Genomic DNA, 19,070 nt, shown 5'->3' with positions numbered 1-19,070 from the left:
AGATGGTTGAAAACAAACAAAAACAAATGTATTGCTCAAATATTTATTGAAATAATTGGTACAAAATAAGTTGAATATCTATTTAGGATAACATTTAAAAAAAATAACCATTTACCAAAAAATATTACATTTGTAGTTATGTATAATCATAATATATATTTTTATTTAATATATGTTTTCAATGTTTATATTCATGACGATGTTTATAATCATGAAAATTAGCAATTTCACTAAGCAATAGAATTAAAATTTCTTCTGTCTTCAAAGTTCAATTGAAGAACTGGACATTGAAAAAAATACTAGGCCATCTGTAAATAAAGAAATAAGCCTTTCACTTTAATATTCATAGAGATAAAGTACTATTCTTTCGCGTACTTTAAGAAAATGTAAGGTAATTAGAAAAAAATTATCTATTTTACGCCTGTTTTAAACAGCTATAAATATCTTAAATAAAAAAAGAAAATATATATTAGGGACTGCAAAAGAAACAATACAATTCTGATTAAGAAAGATAGATACACCAATAAAGAAAAAACGAAATTATTGCACTTTATTATTATTTTTTTCTGTATTTTTATGTAACATTATTCTATAATTCATGAAACGAACTATGATTTCAACTTACCACTTAAAAAGAATTGTAAGAATAAAATACCAGAATATTTCTTTTTATTGACAAATAAAAATAAACTTTTGCCATTACCTCACTGGAAATGATGTCCTCGAGGGTAGCCTTGTGGTAATAGTTGTTGTAATCGTGGCTTGAGATGAAAGAAAGCCATCGTATCAGCTTATGTAGCATCAGCCAAAAAAAAAAAAAAAAAAAAATCACACAACCATACACTCTAAATGTTTGTCCTGTTACGTGTTAAATTTATTCAACCTATTAACTTCTACAACGACGATGGAAGTTTCTTCCAGCAATTAACCACCCACTGGCTAAAGGCAAATTTCCGCACATCTATTCTACAGCTCTCTTTCCTCAATTTGAATTTATGCCTCCTTAGCTTCGTAATCTGAAAAAGTGGAAGAATCCCACCAGAATTCAGCGTGCTCAACCCATTCAAGGCCTTATACACCTCAGTCAGATCACCGCGCAGGTGACTAGTCTGCAGCCACTGCAATTTGCAGAACTTAAGCCTCTCTTGATAAGAGGATCCCTTCATTCCCCTCACCAATCTTGTTGCCCTTCTCTGTACACGCTCAAGCAAATCTACATCCTTCTTAAAATGAGGCCTCCAGACCTGTACGCAGTATTCAAGGCTTGACCTGACCATTGCCTTAATCAAAGATATAATCACTTCCTTTTCCCTGCTAGCAAAATTCCTGTATATCATGACAATACCCATGACCTCCTCTCGCAGCCTGTCTGCATTGTTCAGAAAACTTCATATCTGACTGCACAATTACTCCCAGGTCTTACCACCCTAACTGTAGTACCACACAGTTGGTAGGTTCCTCTGGGGTTACTTCTACCCATATGCAGTACTTTGAATTTGTCAATGTTAAACTTCAGTTGCCACTTCTCAGCCCATCTTCCCAAAATTTCTAGACCCTGTTGCAGTAGAACACTGCCATTACTGTCATTAACAAACCTGCAAACCTTTGTATCATCTACAAACTTAGACACTAAGCCTGATATACCTTCAGCAATATCATTGATAAATATACAAAACAACAGTGGACCCAACACCGAACACCATGGAACTCCACTAATAACATTAGTCCACGAAGAACAGCACCCATTGCTTACCACCCTATGTCTTCTCCCACTCAACTATCCTTTTATTCATTGTACCAACTTACCCTTAATACCATTCTGCTCCAATTTGTACAATAGTCTTCCATGCGCAACAGTGTCAAAAGCTTTCCTGAAATCCAAATAAGTATATGATATTAAAATTATTTTTTGCATCCAGTTCCTTTCTAATGACATCATAATATCCATTCAAATTTGTCAGACAATACTTTCCCTTAACAAATTCATGCTCTGTCTGAATTATTGCTGCAGTCTTGTTTAGATGATCTTGATTAGCTGACAACATTATTTTACCCGGAACAGAAGTTAAACTAACTGGTCTGTAATTACTCGATGTCGCCCTTCGATACCCCTTTGTGAATTGGGGATACATTTGCACATCTCCAGTCAGTGGGGAACTCTCCTGAGTCCAAGATTGCTCTAATAATTATGACTAAGGGTTTGCTTGCTTCATTTAATATAACTAGATAGATGTCATCCGCTCCAGGTGCCTTTCTTATGTTTAATTTCAACAATTTCTCCTTCACTTTGATCAGTTATTACAAAATCATTAAGCACCCTGCTACAATTTGATAACCTTCTGGTATTTTCAAACCTTAATAGCTCCCCATGTGTGAATGTAGAGGCAAAATACTCATTCAGTTTATTTTCCATCTGAGCAGGATCATAAACAGTCGAACCATCGATATCAAGTGGACCAATCAAATTCATTCCCTTCCTTTTAGAGTTTATATAAGTAAAGAAATCCTTGCTGTTTTTCTTAGCATCCTTTGCCAAAGATTTCTCGTAATCTGCCTTCGTATGCCTAACCACCTTAGTGACTTGATTACAGATTAGCTTATATCTGCCATAGACTTCTGTATCGCCTGATAATTTTTATGCATCTCATGCATTTTTCTTCTCTGACACGCGTCTTATTAGTTCATTTGGAAACCATTTAAGCCTAAAATTTGAACAATATTTCTTAGTTGGTATGAAACTTTTAGTAGCTTCCACGATTAATTCCTTGAATGCTTCCCACTTAGAATTTACTTTTGGTAACATTGTCAGTTGAATCCACTGTACAGAATTTAAAAACTGTCTGAGACCACTGTAATCACCTTTAGGGAAGAAAAAACCCTTTGCTTTACCCCTGATGGTAATTATATCTTTAAGTAAATCCCACATCAGTACACTGTGATCACTGTCACCTAGTGGTTCCTTTACCTGCAAATTCTTAATACACGAATTATCACTGCTGATACCAGATAAAGAGTATTACTCCCTCTGGTTGCCTCTTGAATATGCTGCTCCAGAAAACAATCATCCAATCAATGCACAAAAGTCTTACTAGTGTGCGAATGACGAACCCACAATATCTGGGAAGTTAAAATCTCCCATTATAAGACATTCTGATTTACTAGCCCACTCTATTTCTCTGTTCAGTTGTTCGTTGTACTCAATTGAGTCAGGCCTATAACATACCTGCTCTTATTTTTGATTTCGCAGTGCTTTTCTCACACCAAACTGACTCAACAGTGCACTGTTCATCTATATCAAATGGATGCACTCAATTGTTAATAGTTGCAATTAACAATTGAGTACGAATTCCTTCAATGAAGGTTCGAATCTTTGTGGATGTTTTTCACAACGTGGATAAGTTGGCTCTGATGTGAAAGTAGCAGTTGCCCGTTTTTCTGCCGGAAATTGATTTTTCGTTCAGTTAACGGCAAACTGGTTACAAAACACAAGAAATTTACAGATAGCCCGCAATATGGCCTAAGTTACTAATAGCACCTAAAACTGGACAACAACAGATACATATGATAAAAAAAAAATATATATATATATATATATTTACTTACCACGCGCAGTTTAATGGGAAGTTTAAAACGCCAAGAACTACTGTTCTTATTGGAGAGAGAAGATTACCGAGGATTGGGATCGAAAAAAGGTCGATTACGGGGACAATTCTCAGAATTTCGGCAACCTGCAGAAAAATAAAAATAATAAAACACGAAAAAACTGTAATGGTACCTATATAATAGTATTTTTAAGTAGTGAAAAAGCAATCTAATGCAGGTATTCCAATATTTCAAAGAAAAGTGCAAAAGTGAATTGAATAATTTTAATTAAAATATTTTTTTGTAAACATAACTCAAAGTTAGCAGTTCAATGGGCAACGCGGAAGTGATGCTGAACGTGGTACAGTGGTCGGTGCCGGATGAGCATTGACCAAATCTCCACTTTCCAAAGTAACGGAGAAATTCTTTAACGGCAAATTCTTAAAATATCTGAAACTTTCCATCCGATCAATGATCACCAATATGAATTCCGTCGGTATCGATCCTCTGCTGAAATCTCGGCTTATGTTGCTCATTTTTCAATGCCATAGTTGGTAGAAGCGCCATTCTCTCCGCACCGGGTAGAAAGGACATGAGTTCTAGTTCCTTCGATGAAAGGGGGAATTTTTATTGGACTCTTTCATAACGTGACTGAGTTAGTCGGGCTCAAGCGAGGGTAGCATGGTTTTTTCTGCCGCAAACTCCGGTTTTTTGCCCAGCCAACAGAAAATCGACCTCATAACACACGCAGTTTACAGACAACATACACGGAGTAATATGGCCTTAGTTGATGATGCTCCTAAAACCCTACAACAACAACAACAACAATATCTTTGAACAAATTAAATGGAAATGTTGACATTTCTATGCCTATAGAAGGCATAGAAGGCAAAGACATTTCTATGCCTATTGTGGTAAACACTAACAGAAAAGCATTCTTAAAACGTTCACATCATATGAATTTCCAACTGTATTTTTGCAACTGGGTATCCAATTTTCTACTGAACGCTAACTGCAGGTGATGGAGGATTTCGCTAACTGCCAGTGTTCCCAATATACAGTTTTTCTTTCACTCTTCTCCTAGTGTATATCAAAGACCTTCTTCCACTGATAAGCGGAGTTTTCAAATGGGACAAAGAAAATTTAAATCCAATCCTTCTAAAATTTAATCCTATCCTATCTATCGCCAGAAAAGTCTACTACTCCTATGCTCCTCTTCGATGACACTCAGTTTTGCAGACAAGATCATATATCTCTACTAAGGATTGTCCTAACTTCTATTCTCTCTTGACATAAGCACATCACAATTATTGCTTCCTCTGCATCAAAAATCTTGGTTGTCTTTTTCGGTCTCGCGTTACTTTTCTTCTGAACAACTACTTGCTCTGTAAAATTCTCATTCTGCCCTACCATGGAATACTGTTCGGACATCTGGGGTGGTGCCCTTAAACCTCTCTCAGGCTTTTCAGAATTAGATGCAAGACTAGAGGGAAATAATGAGCCAGGAGAACGAGAAAAAGATGGTATTAAGCACCAGTAGGTCAAATGGAGGTATTGGAAACAGTTCTGTTCAGACATATTATAGTTATCATAAAGGAAGCAAAGACAGGTATCGCGTAATAAATTTCTTAACAGTAGTATGTAAAACGTATATAATTATTTAAATAGTCCTAATTTTTTTTTATGAACTTGATGACGATATTGCACTGAAATATGGAATTCCATTCCTCTACCAACGGGAAACTTCAGAGATGATTCGTGATCAAATGACAACAATTGTTTAGTGAAGGCGACACTGTTCACTTCGATACATCATTAACTAATAATTCTGGAGGTTGACTAATCAGCAGTTGAAGGGTATTGTAAAAAGGTAAAAGGTAAACTGTAGCCATTATTAACCCACTGCAGGACGGAAGCCGCCTCAACAATTCATGTTGAGGGCAAAGCACCATAATCTGCCACACACTGGTCCAGGGTGGGTTGGCAGATCGACCGTATTTAGCAGTCAGACGCTTGAATCACGGTCTACTCAAAGAGCGTTTGGTACTGCACTCCCGCTCCTGACTACTCGGCTACGGAGGCCGCACCCCTAGACATTAATTCTTCAAAGGGGAGATGGCCCAGGAAGCTGAATGTATACCAGAGACAGGATATGCCAAAGTCCTAGATAGAACTGGAACGCTAATTTCACTAAAATGAGCGATATGCAGACTATCCGTACTGAATGTATTGGCTGAGATTGAAAAATTACTTGACTGGCGAAACAAATTTTGTGAAGCAAGCTGAGAAAAATCAGGCAAACTTGCAGTATTTGGGGTAACAGTTAGTTCCGACTTGCTATATAAGACGTTCTTGCTGAAAGGGAGAACTTCATAACTAACTGTCTGATTCGCTGAAGTGAAGCTAGAAGGCGTACTCATAGAAATGAAGTCACTACTGCAGACTGATTTTTGAAGGATGTCTCATGTCACCAAGTTGAGTACTTTGACCAATGAAAGTTTTTCAAAAGTTGCAATACGCAACAAGAACCCAGACTTTATGAATCCAAATTCATTGGTTGCGTTCAAAGAGGACGGGATTCAAGAGCTGTAAACGAAGAAATATAAATTTTCTATTTTCTAATCCAGGACGACCAGAGGAGTTCACAAGATAGAATTTAGCGGTCACGGGTTTGAACCCCGGTCACTCAAGGCACGTGTACTTATGCACCCTCACGACTGACCACTCGCCTAGGGAGGCCTCCCTCATCTGAAATCTCATCTTAATGCAAGAAATTGAGTGAACTATTACGTCGGACTTAGCGAATTGTGAAATACAAGGGTACAGAAATACGAGCAGCCTTCTTTGCGCAGCGCGATGGCTGCTTGAATAATCACCGCCCTCCCCATATTGGTATAATCTCAATAATTGGTATAATGACTGTTTGTGTTATCACTGTCCTTCCAACGCCAGTGTAAAAGATCTGAATTAGAATCCCGTCAATTAGGAGGAATTTTTTATAGATCTTTTTCACGAAGTAGCTAACTTAATCGGTTTAAGTCGAGGTTTGATTGTAGCATGGTTTTTCCTCCAGGAAACTCGGATTTTTAATCCAGAAAAGCGAAAACTCATGTTCCTAAAGCTCAATTAAACAACAAGTACATGTACTTGAATTGCTGTTGTTCAAGCACAGTGAATTCTAATTACGATGATGTTTTTGTATTCTCTTATTGTGAAATAATATAACATTATATGTGGTTTTCCTGGAGTATAAGAAAGCAAATTTATTTCTTAATTTATATTTAGTTTAGAGTGCATATTAGTCACACCAGAGACTTTAAAGAATTATACGTCAAAAGAATAAACATACTCTAAAGTATTTTGATATGCTGACCAGAATAATTATTGCTAAGTAATAATATTGTTCTAGCATTTTGTAAGTTATCTCAGGAAGTTTCTTTATTAAGTTCCTTAAAATCTTTATATACTGTAAAAGGAAGCACTTCTGATCTTCTGCTTAAACATAAAGAAACGTCCAGTTTACAAAAGGTTAAAAACAGGATATCCCCATTATATCCTCGTATTTTGAGTATTGAATTTCAAGCACTCAGACAATTTCACTAAAGAAAAAAAAATTCGTTGCGTTTTTATAGATGATGATGAAATTATTTCTCAAAAAAGAAAAAATATATATATTTACACGATTTCACAGTTTAATGAAAAGTTTAAGCAGGAAACTTAAAAAGAACAGTTGACGGTTTGCAGAAAAAATAAGAAGATGGGTGAAGAAAACTCCTCTACTTACTTCACATAATATAGAAGAGAGATCCACACAGAGATTAATCTTGACTATTAGGTTAAGAAGTAAGTCTATTGGGGAGGTGCACGGTTTTCCATTACACAGCATACTTAACAAGTTCAAGGGAACACATGTACCATTACCAATGCATACACTAACTGCACTTGAGATTATCGCCCGAAGCATAAGTGGTGCTAACACAACTGAAATAAAAAAAGAAGAAAAATAAGTCAAGTTGTAACGTTCTAAAATATATTCATATTTAGGTTCAACCTGGAAATTAAAAATAACTGCTATTAGTCAATCTTTATTTTCGAATTCGTATATCAAAGATCTCAAAATCAATGCTTGAAAATTTATAAGGGACGTTTAAACACACACACACGAAGACACATAAAGTGAGGTATTTATACCAAGAATATTGAAGATGTTTGTTCCAAAGATGTTTTTCTAGAGTAGTATTGCTCAGCTCATGATGAATTTTCACTAAACTCACAAACGGACATTCAGAAATTTGTTTCAAATTTCGAAAAAGAGCGTAATTTAACACTATGAAATGCTGTACATAAGAAAAGACAGACAATTATAATCTTGAAAAATTATATTTTTGAAGAAAGAGAATTATAAGAAATAAACATATATTTAAATTAAAGATGAAATATATCTTTAAAATTTAATAAAGACTTACAGATATATTTAACGAGTGAGAATTATAAACGTTACAGTTGTTGCAGGATCAGGAAAAGTAATACTAGACTTACTGGAGAACAATTACATCTACCCACATATTTTATGTCAATAATTGCGTATGTACTCTGGTCGGTTTGTCTGTTTTTCTGATGAAACACAGTTTACGAGGGGGGGGGAACCCTTTAATATTCTCGCCTGTGACCGAATAAATCAACGACGAAATGAAAACGCCCATAAAAGTTCCTTCTGTCATTGATGTGAATTGGACCTCTGCTCTTTCCTCACGGTGTGACACAGACGGTTATTATAAGCATTGTACAACGCACAATGACATTATGTCTGGAAGACGAAAATAGAACCAGTGGACTCAAATTAAAAAGAAATGAGAAGAAATGGAAGGTGCTGTATCTCATGAAGTTTACTTTTGAGTAGCACGTTATAGATAATTTGAATCAATGGTCAACAAAAACAGTGGTCAATGTTGACAGCTTGTTAGAGTTCAAAGCAGAACTGGACAGGCATTTTTTGGCCACGGGGAAGGCATGAATGACAAATTTTTTTCATTTTGGCAGACGCAGAAAAAGCTCTCTTCTTTGTATCATTTAGGCATCAATAATCTACTTCTAATACTTCAAGAGTCGCTTACACCGACGATCTTACCTGTTTGGTTTATGGCAACTCACGTTCCTCACTAGAAATATCTTATAACAAAATTATGACTGATTTGTGTTCTTGGGTTACCTCTAATAAACTATCCATTTCTCTCTCTCTCAAAAAAAGCTTCCATATCTCAAAGATACTCTGTTCGCATCTTGACTTCCTGTTGCACGGATTGATGTATGATCCTTCTCCGTGGCTGATTCGTATAAATTTCTGGGCATCATATTAGACCGCAAACTTGGTTTCCAAAACATATTACTCATCTGCATGATAAAATTATGAAAATAGACATCTAAGATTGTCAGCCTCTATAACTAATCTTGATATCTTACTCGTCACAACGCTCCGCCTCTTATATAAAGAGGTGTTTCGCCCTCTTTGTACCTATGCCGCTTGCATCTGGTTCTGGTACGTTAAGAAGGGTAAACATTATCTATTCAGCGATGCATGCTTTTAGTGATGAATCGAAAATTTCGGAAAGATTCGACAACTGAGCTTCAAGTCATAAATGGCTGTCTATCCCCTCCAGATAATATTCCGTGAATTTTGTTTCCATCTTTGTCACTCAAGGGTAATTACGCTCTTTGGATACATTGTAAATATGCATTGTGACTAAAATTGAAAATAAATGCTACTGGGACTATCTTGTTCAACTTTAGCAAGATCGATGACCCAGTACTTCCAAAGATCTGGTCCCACAAAATTTTTTTCAAATGGTTACTTTTGCTTTTTAAAAAAATTGCTAAAATATATATTTTTTTTGGATTAAACAGACTTTTCTTACTGAAGGGGCATTGCTCACGTCGAGCTAAATATATGACCTTTAAATTACCTAAGTCACCTTTATGTCTCTGTTGCAAACTGGAGGATTGGGAACATTTCCTCTTAAGTTGTCCGCTCTATAATGCCTCCTCTTATCCCTTGCATTTCATTTTCTGCTGGGAATGAATCTTCTCTTCTGACATCAAAGGAAATATTTCCTTCTCCTTCAGAACTTTGCTTGCAAGACATTTACCTGCCGTAAACAGATTACTCTTTCTAGACTCCAGTGATCTCTTTGCTCCGGATTTTATGTCCTCCTCTGAAAGCCTCAGCTGACGAAATTACCGAGACTGGAAATGTACACTGCCATCACCTGTCGAGCTACAACTCTATCTGCTGAATTCTACTGAACCCTTTCTGGACCATCTCTCCATCATCACTGTTGACCTCTGACTGCCTACCAGGGGTGATTATTGCTGGCGCATTCTTGCTTCTACGCGATTCCTCCTCTTCGTTTTGCTTTTCTGACTTTTTTTTTTTATTTTTGTCCCTCCCATTTGTTGCATCTGCACGCGTAGCACAGTGGTATCGCTACCATTCTCCCAACACCGGGCGGAAAAGGCCCGAGTTCTAATCCCATCGATGACTCAAGGAGCTTTAATGTTTTTTTTTTTTTTTTTTTTTTTTTCACTCCGTGGTTGGGTTGGTCTCAGGCGTAGATAGTAAGGTTTTTTCAACGGAAACTGGGTTTTTTTGTTCGTCCAGCAAACAGACAAATCGACCAGAGAATACACGCGGTTTACAGATATATGAGTATATGTAAGAAATTACAGGTGGCCCTAATATGATAGTTTGAGTTTTTTAGTTTAGGACAAATTTCCGTTCGTGTGCAGTCTCAATACCAGAACGATTACATCTTCACAACCTCTCCATGTGTGCATGTTTCATCAAGTATGGGCGTCTGCCTCTGAATCCATTCCATCGTTATTATTGTCTGCATTGGTGCAGAGAGAGAGAGAGAGAGAGAGAGAGAGAGAGAGAGAGAGAGAGAGAGAGAGAGAGAGAGAGAGAGAAATCCGCGCTTTGGAACAAAAATGGTGTCTAGTCATGTTTAGGCGTTTGCATGTCTGAGACATACTGAGGTCGCAGGCAATCCAGCCTGAATTTGGAACTAGATCAGCCCCGCTATATGTAATCATGGCAAGGGGAATTATTGGCAATAGTCGTTCAGCTTTGGTCATTACTGCTAGAAGACGAACATTATATTGAAATCATTCAAAGACCAGTACTTCTGGCGTTCGAATGGTTCATCCAAAATGACAATAACAGCGCGCCACATACTGCTCTTATATACCGTTAGCACCTATGTGATGTAGATATGCTTACTTTAAGCAGAAGATGTAACTTTAATTTTGTTTTCTACTGAACACGTTTTGGATATGAATATGACTCGACGTTAGCTGATGTCCGCTGTTCAACCCACCACTGCTGCTTCTCAAATCGCAGCACAATTCTAAGAAACATTGGTCGGTGTTCACCAAGGAGTTCAAGGAGGCTCCTTCATATAATGTCCATTGCATTTTCCTAAGTAATCACATTGCGGTATTTATATACAAACTTAGTCATTTTTTTCTCTACAATGACACTTGTCACTCGGTTTACTTTGATGCACTCATTTCAGATTGAACAAATTTAATGATGAGCAATGTAATTCAGGAAGAAAGGAGCTCGAAAAATTAAGCTATATATTTCTTTTTTTAAATAAACGCAGCAGTTTTAAATGTCTTACTTATATCGACTGAAACACAAAGTTTTCCTGGAGCTACTGAGCAAGTTTCATTGACTGGGCAGCCTTCAAGGGTAGCTGACTGAACACCGAATTCTGAAGCAGCATCTAAAATATGAAAAGAAATCATTGGAACTAATTGCAACTATTCGTACATATTACATTAATAATTTTCGTTAAATTCTGAAAACAAATTCTGTATTAAGTATTGTGTGAATCGAAGTACTGAAATAAACACCTTCAAATTCTTACCGGTGGATTGAAATATCATGGTGAAGAACACTGTCAGAACGGACAAAGCTGCAATACCTTTCATGACTGCTGTTGTGGAGATTATGTTGCCAATCAGAAAGAGAACCAAAGATTTCAAACAGGTCGTAGGACCTAGCCCACTGAGGATGGCGTTTTATAGCAATCAGAATGCTCCTGCAACCAATGAAACTTTTCCACCATTGTTTGCTATTCGTGTGGGTGTATGAATATTTTATTATCTCAGTATAACTGATCTTCCGGTGTACCCATACCGTAAAATGTATGCTACGTGGAAGTGTACAGTATTACACCTGTACAGTACAGTACAGGTGTTCTGCGAACATTTACAGTTTTATTAATTTATGGAATAAATTACAAAAGAATAATTTGAATTTTTTTCTGCCATTATTGTTAATTATGTTAAACGTTAGCATGACTCTGAACATAAGGAATATAATACATAGTACCAGATATGTTATTAAAATTTAAAGCAGCATTTTAATGGAAATAAAATATTCTTTTAATTTCTTCGGTATTTTAATGATAATCTTGTAGTATACGCTGAGTGATCACTGTATTATGCCATCTACCCAGCACTTCGTAGGTCCTCCTGTTTCCCCCAGTACAGCAGCTATCCGACGTGGTATTGATTCAACAAGATGTCGGAAGCGTTCGGGAGGTATGGCCAACCAAGTTGTCTGTAGAGCGGTCAGCAATGCAGGTATGGAGTTAATTGGTGTATCCAGATGCCTGATTTGCCTTTCCATAGTGTCCCAGTAGTGCTCTATGGAATTGATATCGGGGGAGTGCGGAGGCCAATCAATATGCTGTAAGTCAGAACTGTGTCCCTCAAAGCATTATTCCCCAAACAGTGCTCGATGGCTCGGTGCATTGTCATCGTGGAAGACACCATCGCCATTCCGGAAAAACTGTAACATAGCGGGGTGTACACAGTCAGCAAGCAGTTGACGATAGCGGAGACCACTGATACGTTGTTCCACATGCACCAGGGGTCCAAGTTCCTCCCAGTGAAACATGCCCCACACCATACAATAGCCTCCACCGGCCTGCACTTTTGATACCATGCATGATGGATCAAGAGCCTCATGTTGTTGATGCGAAATCAGTACACGACCATCCACGGTGTGGAGTAAATAACGTGACTCATCCGACCAGGACACCTTCTTCTAGTCTTCTAACGTCCAACTTGAATGCGCTTTGCACCAGGCGAGTCTTTTACGCCGATGAACCTTGGTTTGGAGAGGATGCCGTAGGGGTCGTCTGCTGGTATAGCCCATACGTGCGAGCGTGCGACGCATGGTCATGGCAGATATTGTTGCGGGTTGGCCCATGTTGTATTGGGTAGTCAACTGTTCAACAGTGCTGCGCCTGTTGGCCTGTACGAGTCGTCGGACCAGGCGCTCACCTCTAACATCAACCTTTCGCGGACCTTTGCAGTTTTGCCCTCGGGTCGTTGTGTGATCATTTCGACGCCAGTTCTGGCACAGTTTAACAACAGCGGCCCTCGAACAACCCACCAGTTCAGCCGTTTGGTAAATCGAGGCACCAGCTCGTTGAGCACCCAAAATCTGTCCTTTATCAAAGTCCGATAAATCCTTCCTTTTACCCATCACGCTCGGAATTGTACTACCTACTGAACCACTGACACCTTAGCTATGCTACATAGGTTGACTAACTCCGTACTTTCGTTCCTCACGTGATCAACGGGTCGCATTTAGTTTTCATAGGGGTGGTCATAATTCAGTGATCACTCAGTGTATAATACATTAAGTATTGTCAGCCTATATTAGGGTAAAAAGACAATGCTGAGATCTGTGGGTAATACAACGAAATAAATGAAAGCAGAGGGAGAACATGTTGGTCTTGTTCTTGTCACGCCTTATCGACATGCAGTTTACGCTTAGGTTACACTAAGGCTGGGCAATAGTGATGAAAGGAGCGATAGAGGAGATATTTACGCAATTGGTGGATAAAATTCTTTAGACATCGTCATGGAATTATAACTACGAGTATAATTCCAATGGGCAAGACGATATTCGAGAAAAAGAGGAGGCAGATATTCACAGAAAAGAAAATGGATATCGATTTAAGGAAGAATTTAGTTATATATTTAGTATGGAGATCCATTTTATGGAACTGAGATATGGACATTAAGGAAGAACGATATTAAAACAATTTAAGCTTTTTTTTTTTGTTACGTGGGCGTGGAAAGTTTGACAAGGCGAAATGGACGGACATGACGATGTCTATGGCGAAGTCTTGAGGGAAAAAAAACATAACTGTAGAAAAAGAGTGAATTTAATATGCTGTGGGTGTGGGGGGGAGAAGTTCATTACTGGGTGAACTGAAGGGATGTTAATCACCACCTTGAGAAACATGATGCGAAAATTTGGACCGAGTTCAATATACGTTTCTTTTTATAACTCCACGTTTCCTAGAGAAACTTTCTGTTATTGTTATAATAGTACTAATAAAATAGCGGATATTCAATGAAGCAAAGCTTATGTTAGATTATCTGCTGATTAAATATATAAATGATTCCCCCAGTTCAGACAATCAACTAGAGGACGCACAATATAAAAATTAGCAATGAACAACAGTTTACAGATTGATTTCATAACATAGAAATTATCGAGGAAATAAAGGAGAAACCACAGTTTTACAGAAACCACAGTTATACACAAATATTTTTTGCCTCAGTTCAGTTAGTTTGAGGTGGATATTAGGATTCAAAATCCATAGGTCATTTTGAAAAATTAACAGGGCATTGCAATGGGAGGCGAGCAAAAGTTATTCTCACCAGCTACATATTGGAGTGCTTGGATTGAACTACAAGCGCTGGGGCCACTGTAAATCACATCAACTGTTTCAGTACCTCGTACAATCAGGAACGGTCATGTATTAAGTGAAAATCGGGACAAAAATGATGGTAAATGCAGCTGTAGTAATGCAGGATAAGAAAACAAGGTATACTGAATTTCCAGAAGTGTAAAACTCTCCGACAAGATTTCGCTCTGATATGTTTTGTTGCTACAAAGATAAACAGCATGGATTTGTAGGTTGGTCAGTATTGTGGAGAGTTGGATAGAAACATCCTTACAAAAGATAGAAGTCGGCGCACTGCGCTTGCTAGAGGGGCGTTATTCCCTCGTTAAGCCTATCCAGGTGGCCTGGGATAAGAAACAACGCGAAATATATCCGATGAGTCTATTCTTTTCATGACCAACTTCTCGGAGAGATAGATGGTTCTGATAATTATTTGCTACTCTATGCACCATTCTCCATGTGAACATGAACACAGTGTCACGTTCACACGAAGGATGGCGCATAGGATTATAGTAATCCTCTGTTATACGAATAGAAGCGGAATTTTCCGCAGTTTTCATTGCTATTAAGCTAAAAACACGAAGCTATTACTGAAGACGAAAGAATAAGATTTAGAGTGTAAATTAAAGTGTGTTTCGAATTTGCTGCAGCCATACACTGTCTCAATAATCAGAGAATTTCCGCATTTCCAAGGTCTGCCAGTTGCATGCAGATCAGATGACATTAAATGCAGGAAATGTTCTATTGCCTAGTACTGATGAATACAATATGCCTTTTATCATTTCCATTGAAGCAGGATATTGCTAATATGCAGTAAAGGTCGTAAATTTCATAACTTTTCTGAAATGAGTGTTCTGTGTGTATAGAAGAGACAATGGAATTCACTGCAGATTTTAGGTATAACATCATGTATGGTCCTCTCTTTATATTTTATCCTAGGCCTCTCTCTCTCTCTGTCTATCTATCTGTTATTTTTACAGTATATTAAATTAAATTTTGGACGAAACAAAAACAATCCAATGTTTGTATTTTCGGATTTTTGTTCACATTATAATTTCTTATACATCAATCTACCTTCGAATTCAGTTTCCTCAATGGCATTTTTTTTATTTTTATGTTTGGATGTTTTTCTCCAAAACCATTCTCTGGGCTGCTTAATTTCTTTCTCTATGCAGAATATATGCGAAGCAGAAAAGAACATCCTCATACGTTTACAACATTTGAAATAATGAAAGTTATTTTTGAAATGAGTGGTATTTCTCATAATTATGGGAAAAATACAGGATGAATACAAAATAACTTCCAAGACTTTCAAGCCTGACATCTCTGAAAGAATTAAATGTGCTATTTTTTATTCAGCAAAGAGAAAAAGTAGTCCTTTATCCAAATTGAAATTGAATGCGTCCAATACACTGATGCGATGCTGAATGTCAGTTACTGGAATATCGACATATGCATAATCTGCGTAGTGATCTCTATTCCTGTAATTTCATAAATAAAATTTGGAGCTACAGATTTTATGTTCTGTCAGTGTCGCGCATAGGCGAGAGAGATTGGTACCAGTATACGGAGTTGTTGCAGAAACGTCTATTGCAGTAGAAGAGAAGAAATGCTTCAAGTGATTTCTACTGTTGTAGCTTAGAACCAAGAAGTTCTACCACTCACTTGCGAGCCGAATTACTTGATTCTCGTCTTACAAAAAATAATCTAAAGATGTCTGTTTGATCTTTAGATAAATTTAAATTACTAACTGAGCCTTTAAATTCTTCGTAGTTAATTAAGTGCGACGCGTTATAATATTCTGGTTGATAGTTCAAATCAGTTGAAGCCAACGGTCCAGGAAGTTTTGCAACAGGAGAATCCTTCCTATATTCATCACTGATTCTTTTATCCCATGAATTTCGAGATCTGGTAACGGAGGAGGTCTCCATTCTGCGGATCACTCCTTATTGCAATTAATTGTTAGAATATCTGATGATGTGTTTTGATTTTTCTGGACATCCTTGATATTTTTATCATGCAGAAATAACAAACGTCAATGTGTTTGCGCTGTTCTCGCACACCAAACAGCTAAGGCCTAGTTTTAGTTTTTCCATTTAGGCTCATCCTCAGATTTGTGATGCAGGTGTTAAAGCACATATGTGGAGCCCAAGTTTCATTCTGATCACCAGTGTTGCAACCAAAGTGCAAACAATATGCACGTTTAGTAATATTGTAAATTTTCTTACTTTTAGTTTTTTTTATGAACTGTCCACACACGTAGCAGTAATTGTCAGAGTGATTGAGATATTTCTTTTGCTTCTTCTGAGGCATTTTAACAATGCAGTACTAAGCAAAACACAGAAGAAACAAAATCATATGCATTAGATACACCGATAAATTGTACACGACTCACTTATAACTATCTTTCTGTTACTGAAAGAGAAGAGGGAGGCAGAACAGAGAATACTGATCAAACTAATTCTCTCCAAAATTACTGCACTCTATGAGCACATTGAATTGTTGTACCATATAGGTTGTACGATCCTCAATGAGTTGCCATGCAATAACTCATCGAGTTTCCTCGATGAATTATTGCATGGAAACATTATTATGTTTATATGTAATAACTGACAAAAATCTAAAATTTTAAACTTAGTTCATGGTGATTCAACCTGAAAAACCTATGAACAACCTAATTATTATTAGGTTTTTTCAGTCTGCAAAATTATGAGCCAAGGAGAATTCGCTTATTTTCTTGGCGAGGTAGGCTTTCTTTTTTTCCACTTTCCAATCCGATTCTCTTCTACACTTATGCACAGCACTTTAAAGTTAATAGGCATGTTAAGGCAACTGCTGTTCATAACGCGCATATACCTTCTGCTAAATTCATAATGAAGAGAAACCGCACAACATTGAAATGAGTCCTCGAACACACACTTTTATAGATAAGGCTACTTTATTAATGAAATTGCGCATTTTTAAATAATAACGCGGGAAGAAACTTAATTTAATAACTGGATAACTGAAATTTAAATAATTTATGCAGTGTATTTTCTCTGCTGCAGTATTGTTCAATTAATTATTAACTTTATTTGTTAATTTAACAATATTCTGACAGACTATCTTATTTTGATTTGCAACTTCACAAAAGAAAATAATCTGAATGAATTTGTTAAAGAAAACTCAAAAGTAATTTATTTCAAATGCAATCGATAAAAGAATATCCTATTCATCAATTCTTTAATAGAAAATCTCTTTACAACGAAGTAAAATCAATTCGTTCGTCTTCTCATTTTAGTTTCTTCGATATGTAAATAAATAGTAAGTACTGGTCATCCTTTTATGAGGGCAGTAAAATGCTTCACTATAATAAACAAACTGACGGGTTCTTAACAAGGTTTTTTTGTCGTTGGCGAAATTATCCAAATTCATTCAACGGTCATTGTTGTAAGATTCGATTTCATGGCCTTCTTTCACACTGACAGAATTTGTTTCGACAGAATTTGTAATTACAATATTAACTAATCATAGGTTTACTTTCTTGGTACAAAACCTAGAGAGAGAGAGCGTGCGTTCTGCGAGAATGGTAAATTAACTAAAAAATTCTCTATGTAATTAGTGACATCCTGTTTCAGTAGAAGTAATGGAGAGAACACTGAATGAGTGGCATATGGTTTCCGGCATCTGTTATTATTGAATTATTCATGAGATCTACTCTGCTATCGAAACGGTGTAAACAGCTATTTCAAACAATCAGTTGCAACTTCTGTTCTTTTCCTGCAATCGTGTTTCTTGTACTAATACTTCATTTACATGAATTTCAATGGTTACCATGTTTTTACATCTCCGTAAAGTAGTATTGCTTGTGTTATATGACAACTTGAGATATGAATGTGAACATGTTCATAGTTCGTTATTTTAATTTGCAGATACTTAGCGTTTGAAGTTAGGAGCGGTTAAATCTAAAAGATTTAGACACAGTGTATGCTATAATTGAGTATATCGTTTTCAAGTAAAAGTAGCCTCAAATTAGTACTGGGAAAAAATTTCCTAATTTGCACCTTGAAACGAAATATGGCTGAAAGTTAACACTCTATGAGAGGAACATTTTGGCCAAGAATTGAAACTGGCCTTAGTAAATAAACACCAACAGACAACAGGGAAATTAGGTGTGAATTACATCTAGTCTTTATTTAGACTAACTGAATTACTCACTATTTCCGAATAAATCGAAAAGCTGTGCTGGAAAGTTTATTTTTTTGACTAGTCTTATCCTACTGAATCTTTTCCTCGCAACGTTCGGACTTTCATATATTTAAGCATAATCAAAATGGGTAATGAAGTCATTTGATGCAGTAAGTTATTAATGGTGAACATAAAGCATACATTTCAACATATTTTACATTTTAACAGGTTTAGAAAAATAACTTGTTTCTAAACCTGTTAAAATGTCGTCTTCGCTCGAATCTTGTAGTTAGATCCTCCGTCCTTAATGATTATTATATTGGGAAACCCTTTAATTGCAAGTAATGATACGTTCAAGGATTTAAGCGTCCTATTTTGATCTGACCTTCATCCCTCTTCCCACGTTGATCACTTAATATTTCACACTTTTAAACTATTTGGATTGATCAAGAGTTCTTCCTCTCTTTTCAAGAGTGACAAAATTATAATTCATCTCGAAAAGCAGTTTTTGTACTTCCTATTTTTTATTATTATGATATATGCGGT

The 19,070-nt window shown here is 36.7% G+C and overlaps 1 protein-coding gene across 1 annotated transcript; it reads right to left on the bottom strand.

The window, feature by feature from the left end:
- Positions 1 to 229: 229 nt before the first annotated feature.
- LOC150077989 (uncharacterized) lies at positions 230 to 11,624 on the bottom strand. Its single transcript, XM_090385136.1, has 5 exons — positions 11,511 to 11,624; positions 11,262 to 11,366; positions 7,367 to 7,563; positions 3,604 to 3,728; positions 230 to 308 (listed from the first exon to the last, which is right to left on the bottom strand). Coding segments are annotated over exons 1-5 (492 nt in total). The 5' UTR covers positions 11,575 to 11,624; the 3' UTR covers positions 230 to 307.
- Between the last annotated feature and the right edge of the window lie 7,446 nt (positions 11,625 to 19,070).

Source organism: Mastigoproctus giganteus, chromosome 11 (assembly GCF_048544385.1).
Source record: "Mastigoproctus giganteus isolate SK-2022 chromosome 11, ASM4854438v1, whole genome shotgun sequence".
Taxonomy (NCBI): domain Eukaryota; kingdom Metazoa; phylum Arthropoda; class Arachnida; order Uropygi; family Thelyphonidae; genus Mastigoproctus; species Mastigoproctus giganteus.
Note: the sequence above shows the minus strand (reverse complement) of the source record. Positions and strands in the feature narration are given on the sequence as shown.